The sequence below is a fragment of the Aplysia californica genome, unplaced genomic scaffold, assembly GCF_000002075.1.
Source record: "Aplysia californica isolate F4 #8 unplaced genomic scaffold, AplCal3.0 scaffold00395, whole genome shotgun sequence".
Classification (NCBI taxonomy): domain Eukaryota; kingdom Metazoa; phylum Mollusca; class Gastropoda; order Aplysiida; family Aplysiidae; genus Aplysia; species Aplysia californica.
Genome location: NW_004797665.1, coordinates 664,382 through 683,714, shown reverse-complemented (window position 1 = coordinate 683,714; position 19,333 = coordinate 664,382). Strand labels below are relative to the sequence as shown.

At 39.2% G+C, this 19,333-nt stretch overlaps 1 protein-coding gene across 2 annotated transcripts in view; it reads left to right on the top strand.

Moving 5' to 3' along the window:
• Positions 1 to 15,004, top strand: part of LOC101860591 — a 63,799-nt gene extending 48,795 nt beyond the window's left edge. For both annotated transcript variants that reach the window (XM_005103903.3, XM_013085667.2), the window contains 4 exons: positions 2,791 to 2,832; positions 6,950 to 7,054; positions 10,310 to 10,426; positions 13,395 to 15,004. In XM_005103903.3, the coding sequence (XP_005103960.1) occupies positions 2,791 to 2,832; positions 6,950 to 7,054; positions 10,310 to 10,426; positions 13,395 to 13,877 (747 nt within the window). In that variant the 3' untranslated portion in view covers positions 13,878 to 15,004. The remainder of the gene's footprint in view (positions 1 to 2,790; positions 2,833 to 6,949; positions 7,055 to 10,309; positions 10,427 to 13,394) is intronic.
• The last annotated feature ends 4,329 nt before the right edge of the window (positions 15,005 to 19,333 follow it).

Genomic DNA, 19,333 nt, shown 5'->3' with positions numbered 1-19,333 from the left:
AAACTAAGGCACAGAAATTAACCGTTGCAAAGTAGAATAAATCTCAAGACATTGAGCTTTTAGTATGTTCACGTAATGGTTTGCTATGTGGGATGGGGAAGAAGTTATATCGTTTTAAACATAGTCAAAAATGCGAACTTCCTGACCAACACCGGCAAAGTCGCTTCTGGGCTCATTAACCCCGTGATCCCGAGCCGGGGAGCTCCGGCGGGCTGCTGAGTCACGCTAACTAGAAGTAACAGAATCGGGCGAAAAGTGACGCCGTGCGGAGAAGTGAGAGGCATGATAGGCCTAGATAATTTAGACTAGGCTGGCCTATCACTATCAGGCAATGCGTTCTGCTTCAAAACGGCTTGTGTGCGCATGTCCCTCCCTCCCCACTTATTCGCTCCGGCCTTCATTGTTGACACAAGTAGGCTCTCCCATTCTTTGTTTCGCTTGATCACCTACAAGTTTCTCAACTGACGCCGTTTTCATCATGTATAAATGGCCAAGCGCTGTGCACAGTAGCAGCAAAATTCCGCTATAATCGACTCGCGCGTTTATCTGATTGCGCTATAGCAGTATTTTATTTACAAAGATAAAGAAGGAAAAAAACAGGGTTTCAGAATAATGTCTTTATAACAGACTTCTCGTTACTTCAGGACTTGTTATAAGTGGACTCCACTGTATAGTTCATTAACCTTGTGGCAAAGATATTATGATGGTTCAATGTCGTAGATGCACTTAGAACAAGGGATTCCATCTTGTCTTGAATGTGTGATTTCACACGTAGCCAGTGCAGTTGGATTAAAACTATAGAGTTTCACACTCCTTGCCAGGTTTCTTTAGAATAAAATGAAAGCAGCTTGTTTTGAAGTTGCTATGCCTTATTCATAGTTTCAATGGGAGGGCTTTTAAAAGGGATTTGCAGTAGTCTGAAAGTGAAAGCACAAAGGATGAGATGAGGGTTTTATTGGAATTGACACAAAGATACTTTGACATTTGTCCTATTCTGCGCGCATCCCATATAACCACAGAGGGCCTGAGCGACGTCCTATTCTGCGTAGTTCAAAATGAATTATTGTCGATTCTACCAAGACTGCCACATTATATAAGGCCTGTACAAATGGCCACTTGTGTTTTTCTCTATATCATTATAAAGGCACTGCATAAAATGATAACTTGTCCAACGTGGCAGCCACCACTATATTTTATCAATCAACAGTCCAAAAATCCTGTCCAAGATGGCCATGCAAATCTGTCATCGTCCGACACGTAGCATACATTATATTAAATTTTGGTTCCTGACGCTGTGGATGAGCCGTCATAAAATCTATTCACCTGTCCTTATTGTTAGTCCCTCCAATAAATGAACCCATCTTGTTTACCCAAGTTGACAAGTCGGTAACAAATTTTCAGCTGCTGGTGAGCTGCTTTTAGTATACCCACCCACAACTCTGACCTACACTAATCATAAGTGAAACGAACAGTGGCTTCGTTTACAATACTAGGTAACGATGGATGTCAACATGATCTTACAACAAAAGTGTAGCTCATTTCCCCTGTGTCAGGAACCCATTTGTTTGTTTTACCATGGCACTTAATCTTCCTCGTCTAAGAGATTTCGTTTTGTTTTTTCCTTGCTGTGCACACTTTCTTTCTCACCTGAAACATTTCATAGAATCTACCCCTCACTGCTGCAACAAAATCACCCTTTGCAAACTCCCTCCAAATGAAAGAAAAACAAAACTATTTTAATGCGCCTATGGACAGTCCTAAATACGCAACTGCCTCCAGTTGGGACTGTGGAAGATTTTTTTTTTTTTCTTCAAAACATTTGCCTTTCTTGTTTCTATTTTTCTATCCTTTTTTCCATCTGATGTGAACATGTTTCCTAGGTATTTGAATTGGTTTTGTGTATAATGTGTACAAAAGTGGACCAAGCATGGACCCTTGGGAAGTGCCAAAGCACAGGCAGTAAGTGGATGACATTTCTTCATTGATAAGTACAGACTGTACAATCAGACACATATGACTCCATCCATTCAAGATCAGTCTCAGATTGGCCATAGCTTTGGTCTAACCTCGATCAAGATTGAAAGACCTATGGTGTTAAATGCAGCTCATAAATCGAGTAAGGCAAGAACTTACCTTTGTCAGTTTCACATAGGAGGTCATTCTGGACTTTTCATAAGTGCTGTCTTTGCATTGTGAAACTCTGTAGGCTGACTGATAGCATTCTGAAAGATGATTTTTTTCAAGAGATGCTTTTAACTGAGACTAGCTCCCATGTTTTTAGGATTTTAAACAAAAATTGTAGGCTAGAGATTGGCCTATAGATCTTAAACTTATCTGCTTCATTTGTTGAGCTGTTGCAACTGCATGCTTGAAACATGAGGGCACTGTTCCTAAAAGGAGAAAGTCGATCGTTTTTATTTTTGTTAGAACATCATCTTGATGGTTGACTGATGAAGATGATGGAAGCAGGACTTTGGTGGTGCCGACATTATTATCTCTTTACAGAGTCCTGAGAGACAGGTTTAGAATTGCTCAACAAAGTGTACTTCTCGAATTACGGTGATAATGTATTAAGTTTATTCAGTATGTTTCTTATTGCAGCAAATTTTTCCCCATCGCAGGTCCCAAAGGGGTTTGCTAGCCCTTTTGAAGAAGAGGCAAAAGGAATGAAGGTCAATTTGGATTTTGGCAAAGTGAATTAAACATGTAAAAGAGTTTTAGATGTTAAAGAACTGAATCAGTAAATATATACAAAAACGTTTTATTACTGTGTTTTTCTTTCTTTTACAGATGCGTTATGGCATGGTGAAACAGCTTGCATGTGTGGACAAGGTATGAATGTAATTGATATCTAAAATTGGGTGTTATGACATTGTCTGATTAATGTTGAAACGGTGATATTATAGTTTTTGTGTTTCATTAGCTCAATAAAAGCAGAAGAAAGAACTGGAAAATACATCTAATCATATAGTAGGTACCACAAACTGAAATTTCAAAGTCCTCTGATTTCATAGTTAACTGCACTACCTTATAGAATTTATCATTCTGAGCATTTTGATACCAGATTTATACATATAGCTTCATTTTTAACAAAGTTATGACCATCTGAAGTTGCAAAAAATGTTTACAGTTTTTTAATTGCGAAATGTCTACACTTTGAGATGTCACAACATTCTTAAATTTGAACGGATATTCACAAAAACTTGTAGACACACACCTATGAACATAGAAAACAAGCTCAATTTTTTTCAGGGCTATCAAATAACCAGAAGATGGAAATTTATTGATGTAAACATGGCTTTTTGACGAAAACGGCAAGAAATACAAGGGGAGGTTAAAATCACCTCGCGACTACCGGCTTATCGGCTGCGTGCTGAAGGGAAGGAGAGAGAATTTATACGAAACCGGGGCGATGGTGCCCTGCTTGCGAACCGATGGGGAGCGTCCGGTGTTTATTTGCGTACAATGGCTGTGTTATTCTTGAAGAGGAATGAATGGGCTTTCTGCCGTTATATTTCCGTTGTCAGTCCGATCACTGGTTCCATAAAAAAACCACACCGAAAGTTTTCACACGCAAATCTCTTCTATTAATTCTCAAAGGACAGTCTTTAGAAATATATCACCGGAAAGAGCGTCTTCTCATCTTGAAATATCGACGAATCAGATTGCAGTATTTAATACCATACGCTCCCCGTTCCTGTTCAACCGAGGTCACTCAAAAAATCAATACACGAAACGTGCTGCCGCAACAGTGAAAACCTCGATAGTGTTGTCTTTTATCCCACAAGATTTTGCTTTCAAAAGAATCGTTGATTCAAATAAATAATACCACTAAAAAGTGGAAAAGTTCCTCTTTCTTCTGATATATTAAGTGTCTGTGTGTATGCATGATCACACAGTGTTTTAGGAGGGTAAAAATGTGGGTTTTGGTCTCCGTGACAGTGCGCCACGGGGGTGCACGGCCAGTTTGCGGTACCTACATATAGCCTGACCTGCGGATAAAAAATTATTGTACATTTTATACCCCCTCTGGATCATTTAGATGTTTGGCTAAGCCAAACTTGCCAGTACCAAACTAAACTGCTCAGTGAAATACAACACCAAAGCAAAAAGATGACATTTGATAAAATAGAATTCAACGTGTAGGAATTGAACCATCATGTTTTGCATTTGTAGCAAAAAGGAAAACTTTTACACAGCAGAATACATACTGACAGTCTTGTAACAGTTCCAAACCTTGAAAGTCGGAAAATACTACTTTCAAAGAAAACAGAATGCTAGAACACAGATATAAAGCCTATTCTTGATAAATATATATGATATGATTTTATGTGCATGCGCGCGTAGATGCATGCATACATGTATGTGTGAGTGGCATGGCAATGAAATGAGACACTCTTATAAATAATAGAATAGTAAAACCCAACATTTTTTTTCTTTCCATTTGGCTTTTTAATCAATTTTTTTACGAGGGGCTCATCACAATTTATGCTCACTGGGTCCCCCCAGGGCAATGCCACTGACTGAAGTGTCTGTAGGCCATTCCCAAAGGGGGGATATTAACACGTTCTTATGCACAGTAGAATTGTGAATGGGCTGACTTATCAATGTCATGCTCACACTGCTTTTTCTTTTCTCATCCTTACCATCGTCGTTTTTCTTCTACTTCTTTTGTATGTTTGTCACTCTCTTGTGAAGTGCTATTTCTGGGGTGTCTGTCTTGATAGTCGAAGCTGACTTTGTGCTGTTCAGGCTAGAGAGGTGAGCAGAGAAAGCCTGATTTCCTGTTTGGACTTCTCTGTTGACATCCACCCCTTGGCCCTCACATGACCTTATGCAGTTGCGAGCGCCGTAAAAACCTTACTAAAACTTGAACCCGTTTTGGTGTGAATTTTATTGAAAAGTGTTGATCAAAAGCGCAAAAAATTTAAATTTGCAGTTTCCAAGGACACTCAAGCAAACTTGACCCCTGAAACCAGGCACCCCCACCTATGTCAATCACTAATGTCTCAACTTCTATTCAAAACAGATGAGTAGGCCTACTTTTTTTCAGCAAAAGCATGTCAAAGTCAAATACACAAACTAAAGATGATACCATTAACTCCATTATTATAAAAAAAATAATGAACCCAAAAACTTACAAGTGCCTGATTCCACTGCGTCATCACACAATCACACACACACACACTCATAATATAAAATGTATAGGCCCACAGTACTCATTGTCTAAGATCTCGGTGCTTGGGAGCATAGAACATGAAGGATCTTTGGGAAGAATTCAGTAACTCATGATCAGCCCACAATTAATAATAATAATAAATAGCATTTATACTGGGCATTTCCATTTCCTAAAAGATGCTCAATGCGCATTACAATGAAAAAGACATCACATCTTAAAAATTAATCAACACAAATGTGTACGTAAAACAAAGTATTATACATACAATATAAATGCATATGTGTAAAATTTTATACCAGAAAAACAGTCTCGCAGTGAGGTTGAAAATGTGTTCACTAAAAATATACAATGCAATATAAATTCACGAACAGTCAAAATACAGTTGAAACGTGAGTAACTAGAAACATTAATTAAAACATTAATTCTATACAGATAAAAAAACATTTCCGTTCTCTCTCTCTCTCTCTCTCTCTCTCTCTCTCTCTCTCTCTCTCTCTCTCTCCCCCTCTCTCTCTCTCCCCCTCTCTCTCTCCCTCTCCCTCTATCTCTCTCTCTTTCTCTCTCCCTCTCTCGCTATCTCTCTCTTTTCTCTCTCTTTTCTCTCTCTATCTCTCTCTTTTTCTCTCTCTTTTTCTCTCTCTCATTCTCACTCGCTATTTCTCCAGTCTCACAGTCTGGCATACACATGCATATATATCACAGTACATCATTATGACAGGTATGCTTTTGTGAATAAAAAATGCTTCAGCTGATTTTTGAAAATGGAAATTGTTGGGGCAGATCTTATTTTATATGGGAGTTTGTTCCATACCTGGGGACCAAAGAACAAAAAGGAATGCCCGCCGTATGTTTTGTAGTTTTGTTTTGGAGTTTTAAGAATTAGATTGTCAGAGGCTGATCTAAGGGCTCTAGGTGGATTATATAATTCCAGGAATGTTTTAAGATAAAAAGGTGCACTATCATTTATACATTTAAAACAGAGAACGGCAGTTTTGTATTTAATCCTTTCTTTTGGTAAATTTATCTCCCCTTATTTTGAACTAATGTGACCTCTGGGTGGGTTTATAACTCATGGCGTGCAACAAATTTTTAGGCTTGATGACCAGTCACAATGGCATGAGGCATACCATTTACACTTATCCAATCTGGAGTCTCAAGACCCACATCGATCCCATTGCTCTGCCCCTTAACCATAACGTGTCCAAACTTTATAGCTTTCCTTCTCTGACCAAGCTCAAGGCTTATGTCATAACTCATCATTGTGTTGTGACAGCGCCAATTTAAAATCCATCCTGTCAAGCAAATTCAGGCAGGGAGATGAAAGACAGCTGTGGTCGTCAGGGAGACAAAACACTGACCTGTTCACAGTCTGATGCAACCCTGTGTGACGTGTAGGCCCTACCAACCCAGTGTGTGATGTCAGTTCAGGAGATTGGCTTGAATAAGAGCGCGATGTTTGGGGAAAATTAATGTGTCAACAAATTCACTCTTCAGAGTGATTCTATCTGGGGCAAACATAGTACCTACTCATCGATGTTAATGATGGAGATGTATTTGTGTTCATGAGATGAACAATGGACGAGAGAGGCGCTGAAACTTAATTAACATTGTTTTGTGAAATAAATACATTGTCAATGAATGTCAATAATAATTTGTTAACAAATTTGCTCAGGGTCTCATATTTGGCAAGTAAATAAGTAATCAATATTTCTTCATGATTTATTTCTATTCTCGTATATTTATTTGAATGACTATTTGATCTTCTTTCAGTATGAGGAACTTTGTCACTTGATGAAGTACAGAGGGAAAACTTTGAAACATTTCAATATGGCTGTTCGCAATTTCAAGTATCCAGTGCCTTTATTTGCTGCCTTAGTAAGTCTGTTGTATTTTAGAAAAATAAAATCTCTACTTATTTCTTTTCTTAACCCTATCCATACGCCCTTTGGTCATTTTGTACCCCCGGGGTTGTATTCTTCACATTTTAGAATACTTCTAGTAGGATGATCTCTTTGAAACTTTCAGCATTTCTCAAAAAATAATTTTGACAGACTGCTGTGCAAAGCGTACGGATCAGATTAACGAGTTATTTTCCTCTTTAGATAGTGGTGGCACAGAGTTCCTCACGTTGTATGGATACAATAGTAAAACACGATGTACGGATAGGGTTTAATGAAATATCTCAGTTTTTGTGTAAAAGAAAATCTGTAGTTTTTGTAGAAATGAACGTGACAAACGCCAATTTCAAAGTTTGGCTGAAACTAACACCATTGTATTGAAAAAAGTGTGGCACATTCTAAAGTCAATGTCTTTTTCACAAAATGCGATGTTTCCTCTTTGAGGAACTGCAGAAAGTGACACTTGTTTGATCAAACGTGACAAGAGTGATGAACCTTTTTTGACGAACCTTGCGCACTAATTGAGCTCTTTGTTTTAGTCACGTGACTCTGCTTGTGATTGACAACAGTTTATTGACGGAATGTCCAGCCCTTCCATATTATTGTAATTTGGATATGTCATATTTTGTCTACGAATGTGTGGAGATTTCTTCAATTAAAAGGAACTGAATCTTTATGTTGACTCTAAAAATTCTGTTGCTCAAGTTCATTCAGTATAGATCTATAGGTAAAGAACAGAAATCTTTATTTTTCTGAAAACTGGAATAATGGATGTGTAGCGTTCTGTCACAAAACTGTTGAAATATAGATCTCTATATCATGGATTATACTTTTCAAACTTTATTTTATGATAAATTTTTAAAAATTTCAAATGATGTATTTTTTAACACATGTTAATTTCAGTTTAAAACTTCACAAGAACTTCTTTTTCAAGTAAATTCATTCTGATTTTCCATCTATGTCCCCTGCAAGACATACGCACTGTAGTGCATTAGGCCCATAGGGCTATCTGTTCACTGATCCATATTGCCTGATGACTAGTTGCTCATATTCAGCTGGACTTACTGAGGTTAATAAGGTTGAGTGCCTTCATGAAGAAAAAGGTCCTACTTAGGAAAGGAAAATTTGACTGTCTTTATTGCTATTCCAAAGCCATTCTATTAGATAAGGAGCCTCACACACATGTGACTGATTACTGTGTTTTTCTGAAACCACTCTCTTTATCTCTCTTTCTCTGTCCTCACTTATCTTTCTTCCTCTCTATTATTCTCCTTCTGTCCCCGATCTTTTCTTGAAAGTGGCCTTTTGCAAGAAAAAGCCAAAAGCTATGCTTTCCCTCCATTTGCAGAAAAATCAAAAGTGTAAGTGCCCACTTCCATATGCTTAAAATGTTTGTTTTTTCAATATTAGGTCTATTTGATTTCGAAGAAGTACACTTTAACTCATTCGCTACGTATTCTTTTCGGCTTGTGGACAAATAAATATCAACATATTGTAGAATACATCTGTATACATGTGTATTTTTCAACTTTGGTTCCTGTAAGAGGCGATTATGCAACACAGTTGTGATTGGATGCGGATAAATTTTGAAAATAAAAAATTAATATTCTCAGGTGAAACTAAAAAAATATGTTTGCACCTAGTCAAATGATGCATCAAAATAACTATAACTGTATATAGAATAGGAAAATATTGAAAAAAGTGCAGTTATTTACATATATTCCATAATGTACATTTGGTCCATACCTCCGATATTGAAAAAAAAATGTTTTTAAAAATAATATTGAAAAAGGATCACAAACAGAAAAAAACACTCGTATCTTATATGGAATTATTCAGAATTGCATTTGGAATAAACCTATACTTGTCTTGAGTGGTACTTTTTGAGTAATTTCACCAAAAAGTAGTGATGTTGTGGAGGAAAAAATATTTTGACTATTTAGATCTAGGCCTAGATCTAGCACTCAAAAATATAGATTTCTCAATTACAGTGCATTGGCAATTTGTGTCCAATAGTATCAACTTTATAATGAAGAGTCCTACATTTCTTTAGTGAGCAAAATAATGATAGGCCTACATTTTGTTGTGTAAAAGTACTAAGACTGGTGTCTGGGCTATAATTTGGGCTTCGCGATAAAACAATGTCGCATAAACTTCGAAATAGCGGGGCTGGGGCGACCATCCCCGACCTGGCGGGTCCCAGGTGGCGGATAGGGAACGGCCACTGTAATGGAGGTTAGCTGTGAATATATTGAATAAGCAGCCCCGGACCAACTGGCGATGCTCTTACCAGGATGGGATGAGGTGGTAGGTGGCGCTACCACGTCATTAAATGCCCTAGGAGTCCTCTGACGGGAGCATCATGCGGAAAAGGACCGCAATAAGTCCTGGCTACAGGTGGGATCCGGTAACAATTCCTCCCTGTGCTCCCAGGGTAGGTCCTTGGACCTGGAGCTGGAGTGCTGAAATCGGAGGTATTGGGCCGCAAGGCGCACTCTAGAGAACCACAATATCAAGTAATACTGCAATAAATGACACTTGAAGTAGGTAACTTTAGATATGGTGCTCGCCCTGTGAGGACCCACCAGGCAGGTGCAGTGCCGGGCCCCAAGCCTCGAAGGGGTCCACCCCAGCGACTGGAGGGCCTTCCATTGTCTTGGAATGCCAGGAGATGAGGAAGAAAAAACACATCCTTCAGCACTGCAAGACACACAGGGCCCTGAGCTGAGACAGGAAACGTGGCCAACCCCACTGACGCTGCAAGAGAAGCTATATGGGCCGACAGATGAACTGAGCAGGACGGCCCAATTTATGACAGATACCAGACTTCAAGTGTGATGCGATTGAGAAGAAGAAGAAGAAAACTTCGAAATAGTGTTTCAAAACTGAATCAAAACTTCCGATTTTAGGTGGAAACGCTTGACCCGGAAGTCAACATTATATTATGGCCTTTGTATTAACTTGGATATGTGGATTGGAATAGAAACCAAGCTAAAATTGAACGTCGGTTCTCGAGCCGCCGGGGGCGGCTTAGCATACTGACCGCACTATAGCCGTGCCGCCCCCCCCCCCACGGATCGGCGTAGCGAATGAGTTAATTTTATTTCCTTCCTATGCTTTCATTTGAGTCCTATTGGTGCTGCTTGTTTTGTGTGTGTCCCATGATGCCTTTATTTCTTGCATATATCTCATAATAATTTTGTATCCGTTGCTATTAATGTCTTTGTTTTAGTTATCACCCCTGATGCCAGAGTACAGAGATTTAATGTTTGTGGCAATGGACCATGCCAAGGAGGATATTGTTGTGAAGCTGATTCAGCTGGGTGCAGACTGGAACAGGAGAGAATTGGTAATATTCGAAACGCCATTATGAATGCCCATATAAAAGTTATTTTATGTGTTCCACGGTGGTGAAATCAGGTGTACATCAAAATAATAATTGACATATTTCTGCTTGTTGGGCTATTTTTATTAATTTTTTTTGCTCTTACGTCAAATCACAATTATGATGATGTAATACTGGTCTGAGCACACCAACCTTCTGTCTTGACTAGAAGGGTCAAAGTGGTCCATCTGCTAAATGATCTTAGTCTAAATTTTGTTGATGGAGGTCTAGTACATTTGCAATCAATCAGCTAGAAAAAAGGCTGCAAGGCCACTGGTTGCTCAGTTAGTAGGCTATGTAATACAGAAATGTACCAAAGGTTTTTATGGGCATAGCGATACAGTTGTTTCAAAATGACACAAGATATTGGCAAACTCAACATTTTTTCCCTGACAGACTAAAAAGGTGCTGTTTTTTGTATATTGTTCAAATTCAAAGTCTTTCTTCTAGTGGTCCCCTCAAATTTTCTCAAATATTTTTGTATTGTTGGTTCAATGATGATTTACCATCACCTGCTCGATATTAAAAGGCATTTTGATGGTGATGGTTGCAAACTATCTCAGTCAGAAATTATAAGTTTCAAGAAAAAGAATGGCCAAGTGTCCACTGAGAAAAATACATGTGTCACGACGTGGTGGAATCAGGGGCTGGTCAATTTTTGGGCGTGTAGAGTCATTGGTATAATCTTAAAGCTCGTTCATTTGTCTTGGTTTGGGTGAAAACAATACCCATTTATCTTGAAAACAAGTTGAGATATTATCGATTGAATGAGGTGGTGTAGCCTGATTATAGAAGTAAAATTAGCAAGAAAATGGCCGCCAAAGTTTGGTTGTTTACATAGTTTGAGAGCCTGTAGAAACTGAAAATTTACATTTTGCGTGCCTTTAACCAAGATTTTCAGTAAAATCCACACAGAAATGTGTGCTTTAATGGACATAAAAGGTGTTGAACCAAAATTTTTTTAATTGACAAAAATTACAAAACCTGCGGAAAATGCCAGCTTCTCCAATTGAAGAGTGGTTTTCAAAAACTCTGTAAGTCAGTTTTGACAAGCGCCTGATTTCACTACAATTGTACACACACACAATGCAAATGTATGTGTAAAACATCATGATGAAATCAGGCTCTCGTCAAAACTGACTTACAGAGTTTTGGAAAACCACTCTTCAATTTCATTATTTTGACAAGCGCCTGATTTCACCATGCTGCATCACATTGTGAGGCAGCGTGGTGGAATCAGGCTCTCGTCAAAATAATCAAAGTGAAGAAACTTGCTTTTTTCCGCAGGTTTGTGAATTTTTATCAAAAACTCATTTCTGTGTGGATTTTTCTGAAAAGCGTTGATTAAGGGCACAAAAATGTAAATTTTCATTTACCATGGACTCTTAAGCTAAGGAAATAATTAATCTTTGACGGCGATTTTCTCACTAATTTTACCTCTGGAAACAGTGACCCCCACCTCCTTCTTTCGCAAATATTTCGACTTGTATTCAAGATAAATGGATATTTTTTTCACCCAAATAAAGACAAGTGATTAAGCTTTAAGATGATAACAATAACTCTACATGCCCAAAAATTGACGAGAGCCTGATTTCACCACGCTGCCTCACATATACATTTTGCACCAATGTCATATTTCATAAACTTCACTCTAGTGTAAACTTATAATTTAATAAGACATAACGTTAGAGTGTTTCCAGACACCTAATTTTGAGTGTACTTGGTGTGTAACTACTATTGCTGTTTAGTAGGTTTACTTTCACTGACCCTGGAATTGATTTCCAAGGTTTGAAAACTACTTTCACAATATGTGCTTCAACTCAAGACAAAGAACAAACTTAAGCTTAATAAGACTAAGGTGTGTACCGCTTGCCTCAGAGATGCTTTATACAAATTACTATTCACATTTATTGGTGTTTAGATGAGAAGCTCCTTACAATCATTATACCCACATAGATGACACCAGCTGCTGGGAGCAATTGTTTGTTAGTTTAATAAATAATAATAATAATAATAATAGATAGCATTTGTATAGCGCATATCCCCGCTCAGCAGCAGGCTCTATGCGCTTTACACTATATTATTACCCCAGCAGACCATAGAACACTCCGAAACATTCTCAGCTTCCCGGGAAGCATACAGTGCAAGCAGCCGATTAAGCGCTCAAACACTAACAAACTGACAAGATCTTTCACTGTCTATAGCCGGGTACCCATTCCCACCTGGGTGAAGTGAGGAAAATTCGTGTTAAGTGCCTTTCCCAAGGACACAACGCCGGGCCCTTGACGGGATTCGAACCCACGACCTTACGGTTGCGAGTCCGAGAGCCTAACCACTAGGCCAACGACGTTGCAACGTTGTTTAGGTTGCAACTTGGGCTGCTGGGAGCGCTGCTTGAGTTTAATGAGTTAAACACCCTTCATTTGCTTTTTACGTAGTATGTATCTTGTGACTCTATTTTTCTATTTGTGATATAGCTTAATTTGTTGTGCTGTGTATATGCAACATGCTTTAAGAACCGTCAAGGAGCATTGCTGAGTGTATATATTTACACCTTTCAAAAAGCTGCTTCGTTTCTTTCCCTCTGTAGTTTCTTTCTGTTTATCTTGCAACACTGAATTACAATTATCCTGTTGATTTGCCTCTCTTTTCTCAAGTGGCTGAGAAGTATTTTTACTTTTGTGTATTTCTGTGTCTTTGAGGGCTGTAAACTTCAACCGTATTAGAATCTGGCTATTCTCACCTCTAATATAATATTGATAATTAATATTGTCACATGTTTTGGGTTTTTAAAAATTCTTTGATCTTTCACAGAGGAGAGGGTAAATACCACTAACTCATATGCTTTTATCATTCTATTATAGTAATCTTTATGTATTTTCTTGTCATTCTTGTAATTACCTCTTACTTTGAAAATTTTGTCTCATTTCAGTGTGAAACCAAAGCTGAATGTGAAGAAAAAGGGGAGATGCAGAGTGTTATAATGTCTGTGAAAGAACGAGCAAAAATTTTAGGAATGACTAAAGTTTTGTATGCAATAGAAAAGAAAAAGGATTTTTTGTTGAGACGAGCTGAGGAAAGAAGAACATGGAAAAAAGGGACAGACAGAAAGAGTACAAAAGGACAGGCTCGTGTCGAAAATCTTCGGGTTACTCAGAAACCTTCTGGATCAGAAGGTGATGAGGAGCAGAATGTCTCTTTTGAGGAGTCTGTAGTAGAGAGTGATGAAGAGTATGATGGCAGCATTGAGGAGGGCCAGGAGGATGCTGGTGACAAGGATGCTGATGAGCAAGACTATGTTGATGAGGAATTTGAAGAAGTTGAAGTGGAAAATTCAAGTAATGCAAGTCATAACATTGATGATCAAGATGAAGACTTTCATGACTTTTATAGCAAGGATAGCTTTGAACTTTGATTTGCATGACTATGAAATAACAAGTAATCAGTGTTGTATAATATAGTATATGTGAGCATTCATGTTGGTATAATTTAGATGACTGGCATCTGTGATGTAAAGGATAGGCTCTTTGCCTTCCACACCAAAGATATGAGTTCAGTTTTCATTTGAATGTGAAGATATTTCATTTAGTACTTTGTGTGTCTGTTGGACAAGTTTCATGCTGGCCAAGTTGGCCCTGGCAAGTAGGGTTGGAGCACTGATCGTGGAGTAGAACATTTGCAAACATTTTCAGTATGAATTCAAATGATTTGGAAAAGCAAAGACTAGAATGAGGCTATCTGTGGCTTAGTTTGACCATAGTCCCCTTATACTGAAAAAAACCCAAACCATCACTTATTACAGGGCCAAGGCAGGTAAATGTCATTTTGAAGAACAGAATAACTGTTTTTAAATTCAACCTTTGGTTTCTGTGATATCCCTACAAATATTCACTACTTTGAATTATTCCGACAAGTCTTTTGAAATAAGTCATCTCCTTCTTAAAGGAGCATACAATGAATGAATTCCTAGAATCAAATAGTGCAAAATTTAAAATTCTTTTAAATTCAGAAAAGAAAAGTAGAATTTCTTAACTATGATCTATAAATAATGGGTACGTGGAGAAAAACTTCAGAATTAGATGGTAAAATGTTATAAACCTACTCACCGACTACTGACTCTGACTGATGTCAGGATAGCGTTTTTGGTGCTAGGCTGCCTGACCCGACCATGGTCAGGTCCAATTTTCCTGTTTATTCCTACTAATACACGATATTAGTCGGACCTGGCAGTCTATAGGGAACCCGTGCAAACCTTACACCGTAACTAATTCCGGTTGTTAGAGTTATTGGTTGCTTTTTTCGTCAAAAGAATTTAATCTTCTGCAGTATGTAGCAGTGGATAATTCTGACTTCATCATTCCAAAATAAATAGTTAGTAATGTTCCCTGAAAGCTTTGCAGCATGGCATCGAAAAGAATGTCGAACAGATGTTATATGGTAATAATAATGAGTATGTGAGGCGTCATGGTGAAATCAGGCGCTCATCAAAGTAATGAAATGAAAAATATCGGCATTTTTTAACGGATTTGGCAATTTTTATCTTTTTTTTTTTTTTTTGGCTCAACACCGTATGTCCTTTTGAAAACACATTTTTGTGTGGATTTTACTGAAAAATGTTGACTAAAGGCACAAAAAATGTAAATTTTTAGTTTCCCAGGACTCTCAAGCTATGGAAGGCACCAAACTTTGAAGCCCATTTTCTCACTAACTTTATCTCTGAAACCCGGCGATCCCGCCTCGTTCAATCGGGAATATCTCGACTTCTGTTCAAGATTTATTTTATTTTTCCATCTAAAGATAGACTAATAAACAAGCTTCAAGATAATACCAATATCTCCAAATGTCCCAAAATTGATGAGCACCTGCTTCCACCGCGTCATAACTCACAGATCTAGTAGTGAAGACAGTGAAGGAGGTGGAGCAGTTTTTGTTTTAGTCAAAATTTTTCATTTCTTCACACATTTTTTCTCAGAGGATCATTGAACAAACTATGTAAACTACATTTCCAACATAAGCAGCTTTCAATGTTTAAAAGCATGGTTTTTAAATTTTCAGTCCAGACGACCAAAGAAGCCAACAATGAATATTTTACAAACTAGTCCAAATAGCTATTATAGCAGTCCTCACCTGTTTCAGCCACAAACTGCCGGCAGTCAGTGAGTTCAGAATCAAAGGAATTAAATGTGAGAATAGTACACATTTGTAGTAAACCATTGGAGGGCAAAGATAAAGCAGTTGGAATGAATCATGGCTGGGAACAGGGCTATTATATTTGCTCATTTGATAAAACTAAGGGGGCTCCAGTGGCTAAGTAAGTAGTGAGTTTAGACTCAAGTAATGTCAAGCAAGTGTCTGTGACATAGGGATCAGATGGGTGGTCACTGGGGTGTGTCCTTGAGCAAGACACGACAACCCTAGCTCAAAATACAGGGCGCTGCACAGTGGTGACCGACAGTGGCATGGTTGTAAACTGTTCTGTGTTTGTGTAATATTGTGTATTTTATGTATGTATTTATGGTTGTTTTTATGTATGTATGTATTTATAATATGTATTTTTGTATGAATATATGCATGTTTGCCTTTGTAAACCAAAGTGCCCTCCTGGAAAAAATAGAAGTGTAATTTATATTATATTATATATATTTTTTTTTATATGAAAATGTTTAATTTTTTTAACCATGAATCATTTGTTTATCTTGGCTTCTAATAATTAGCTCTTCTTTGCAATGTTGCTTTAGAACAAATTGTTGTATTTATTGAAAAACGATATTGACTTTATGTACCTAATCGTTTTCTCATGAAAGTAATATTTATTATTTTGTCGTATATCCGTCCATAATGTACTTACAATTTTTATTGCAAATTTATTTACGCCCTGTCATGTCTTCGGCATCTCATACATCAGTGGTTAATACAGATTTGATCTGATATAAATTAAGAAGCCTTACGAGTAAAATATTTTGTGCTTGGGATGAGAGAAGTTCAGTGCTGCAGAACCTGCTCCAACAGTCACCTGTCTCAACAGTCACCTGTCCCAACAGTCACCTGACCCAACACTAACAGTCACCTGTCCCAACCTAACAGTCACCTGTCCCAACAGTCACCTGACCCAACACTAACAGTCACCTGTCCCAACCTAACAGTTACCTGTCCCAACACTAACAGTCACCTGTCCCAACAGTCACCTGTCCCAACAGTCAACTGTCCCAACAGTCACCTGTCCCAACAGTCACCTGTCCCAACACTAACAGTCACCTGTCTCAACAGTCACCTGACCCAACACTAACAGTCACCTGTCCCAACCTAACAGTCACTTGTCCCAACAGTCACCTGTCCCAATACTAACAGTCACCTGTCCCAACAGTCACCTGTCCCAACACTAACAGTCACCTGTCTCAACACTAACAGTCACCTGTCCCAACAGTCACCTGTCCCAACAGTCACCTGTCCCAACAGTAACAGTCTCCTGTCCCAACCCCAACATTCACCTGTCCCAACACTAACAGTCACCTGTCCCAACACCAACATTCACCTGTCCCGACACTAACAGTCACCTGTCCCAACAGTCACTTGTCCCAACAGTAACAGTCTCCTGTCCCAACACTAACAACAGTCACCTGTCCCAACAGTAACAGTCACCTGTCCCAACATTCTCCTGTCCCAACACTGACAATCACATGTCCCAACACTAACAGTCACCTGTCCCAACAGTCACCTGTCCCAACAGTCACCTGTCCCAAGACTAACAGTCACCTGTCCCAACACCAACAGTCACCTGTCCCAACACTAAAGGTCACCTGTCCCAACAGTCACCTGTCCCAACACCAACAGTCACCTGTCCCAACACTAACAGTCACCTGTCCCAACACTAACAGTCACCTATCCCAACACTAACAGTCACCTGTCCCAAGACTAACAGTCACCTGTCCCAACACCAACAGTCACCTGTCCCAACACTAACGGTCACCTGTCCCAACAGTCACCTGTCCCAACACCAACAGTCACCTGTCCCAAGACTAACAGTCACCTGTCCCAACACCAACAGTCATCTGTCCCAACACTAACGGTCACCTGTCCCAACACCAACAGTCACCTGTCCCAACACCAACAGTCACCTGTCCCAACACCAACAGTTACCTGTCCCGACACCAACAGTCACCTGTCCCAACACCAACAGTCACCTGTCCCAACACTAACAGTCACCTGTCCCAACACTAACAGTCACCTGTCCCAACACTAACAGTCACCTGTCCCTACAGTCACCTGTCCCAACAGTCACCTGTCCCAACACCAGCGGTCACCTGTCCCAACACTAACAGTCACCTGTCCCAACAGTCACCTGTCCCAACACTAACAGTCACCTGTCCCAACAGTCACCTGTCTCAACAGTCACCTTTCCCAACAATACAGTCACCTGTCCCAACAATCACCTGTCCCAACACCAACATTTAATTTAAGGCAATTAAATTTAAAAAATCAACTGATTTAAATCGACCTGATTTAAAATCAACCCAACCCTATAAAAGAGTAGGCTTCGGACGCCATCAGGGGAAAATTCAAAATTAATCCCTACCGAACTGAAAATGACTTGTGTGTCCTGCGCGCTCATGACCCTATGCAGTTGCGAGCGACGTAAAACTCTTTGTAGTACTAAGGTTGGCCTTGGCAGACCGGACCGATCAGGCCGTCCCCTAACCTATATAATTGTGTTGACAACGACTTAGAATATTAAACTCATTCTTTTTCGACTCTGTGTGTGTGTGTGTGTGTCAGTGTGTGTGTGTGTGTGTGTGTGTGTGTGTGTGTGTGTGTGTGTGTGTGTGTGTGTGTCGTCGAGGGGGGGGGGCGGATGTATGAGGCACCGGAGGAGACTTAAGATGAAGTAGCATTGTGCAGAACATCGGACTTTCCTTTCTATCTCTCGGACTGAACCGGGACGACATTTTGTGGCCCACTTTGTCTTCTTTTGCCACATGCACCATCATAACAAGACATGCAATGTAGACAAAATACAGTCGTTGCCAATGGTTTAAAAACTCATGCCTGGAGAAAAAAACCAAAGCCATTGTTCATAATTTTATTTTTTCAATTTCAGTAAAAGTTCTGCGGTGCTTGCATTGCTTTGGGATCAAATTTTCACTAGTGATGGCAGCAATAATCATCGTTCTCTTCCACCTCAAGATGTAGCTGTAGCTTCCTTTTGCACCATCTTCGTCATCATTATCGTTGTTGTTTAGTACCGGTAATGTAATACGTCGTTAACTTCTAGGAAGATTGTCCTGGCGAAACGTGGGGTTAAAAAACAACAACAATCAAACGTTCTCAATTCCAAACTTTAATAAACCAAGCCTATGAACTACAGTCCAAAAGGACAGTTCTTCTGGATACTTTTAAAGTGGAGACACCCAGACAATCTTGCGAGTGAACTACGGGGTCACCTGTCCCAACACTAACAGTCACCTGTCCCAACAGTCACCTGTCCCAACAGTCACCTGTCCCAACAATACAGTCACCTGTCCCAACAATCACCTGTCCCAACACCAACATTTAATTTAAGGCAATTAAATTTAAAAAATCAACTGATTTAAATCGACCTGATTTAAAATCAACCCAACCCTATAAAAGAGTAGGCTTCGGACGCCATCAGGGGAAAATTCAAAATTAATCCCTACCGAACTGAAAATGACTTGTGTGTCCTGCGCGCTCATGACCCTATGCAGTTGCGAGCGACGTAAAACTCTTTGTAGTACTAAGGTTGGCCTTGGCAGACCGGACCGATCAGGCCGTCCCCTAACCTATATAATTGTGTTGACAACGACTTAGAATATTAAACTCATTCTTTTTCGACTCTGTGTGTGTGTGTGTGTGTCA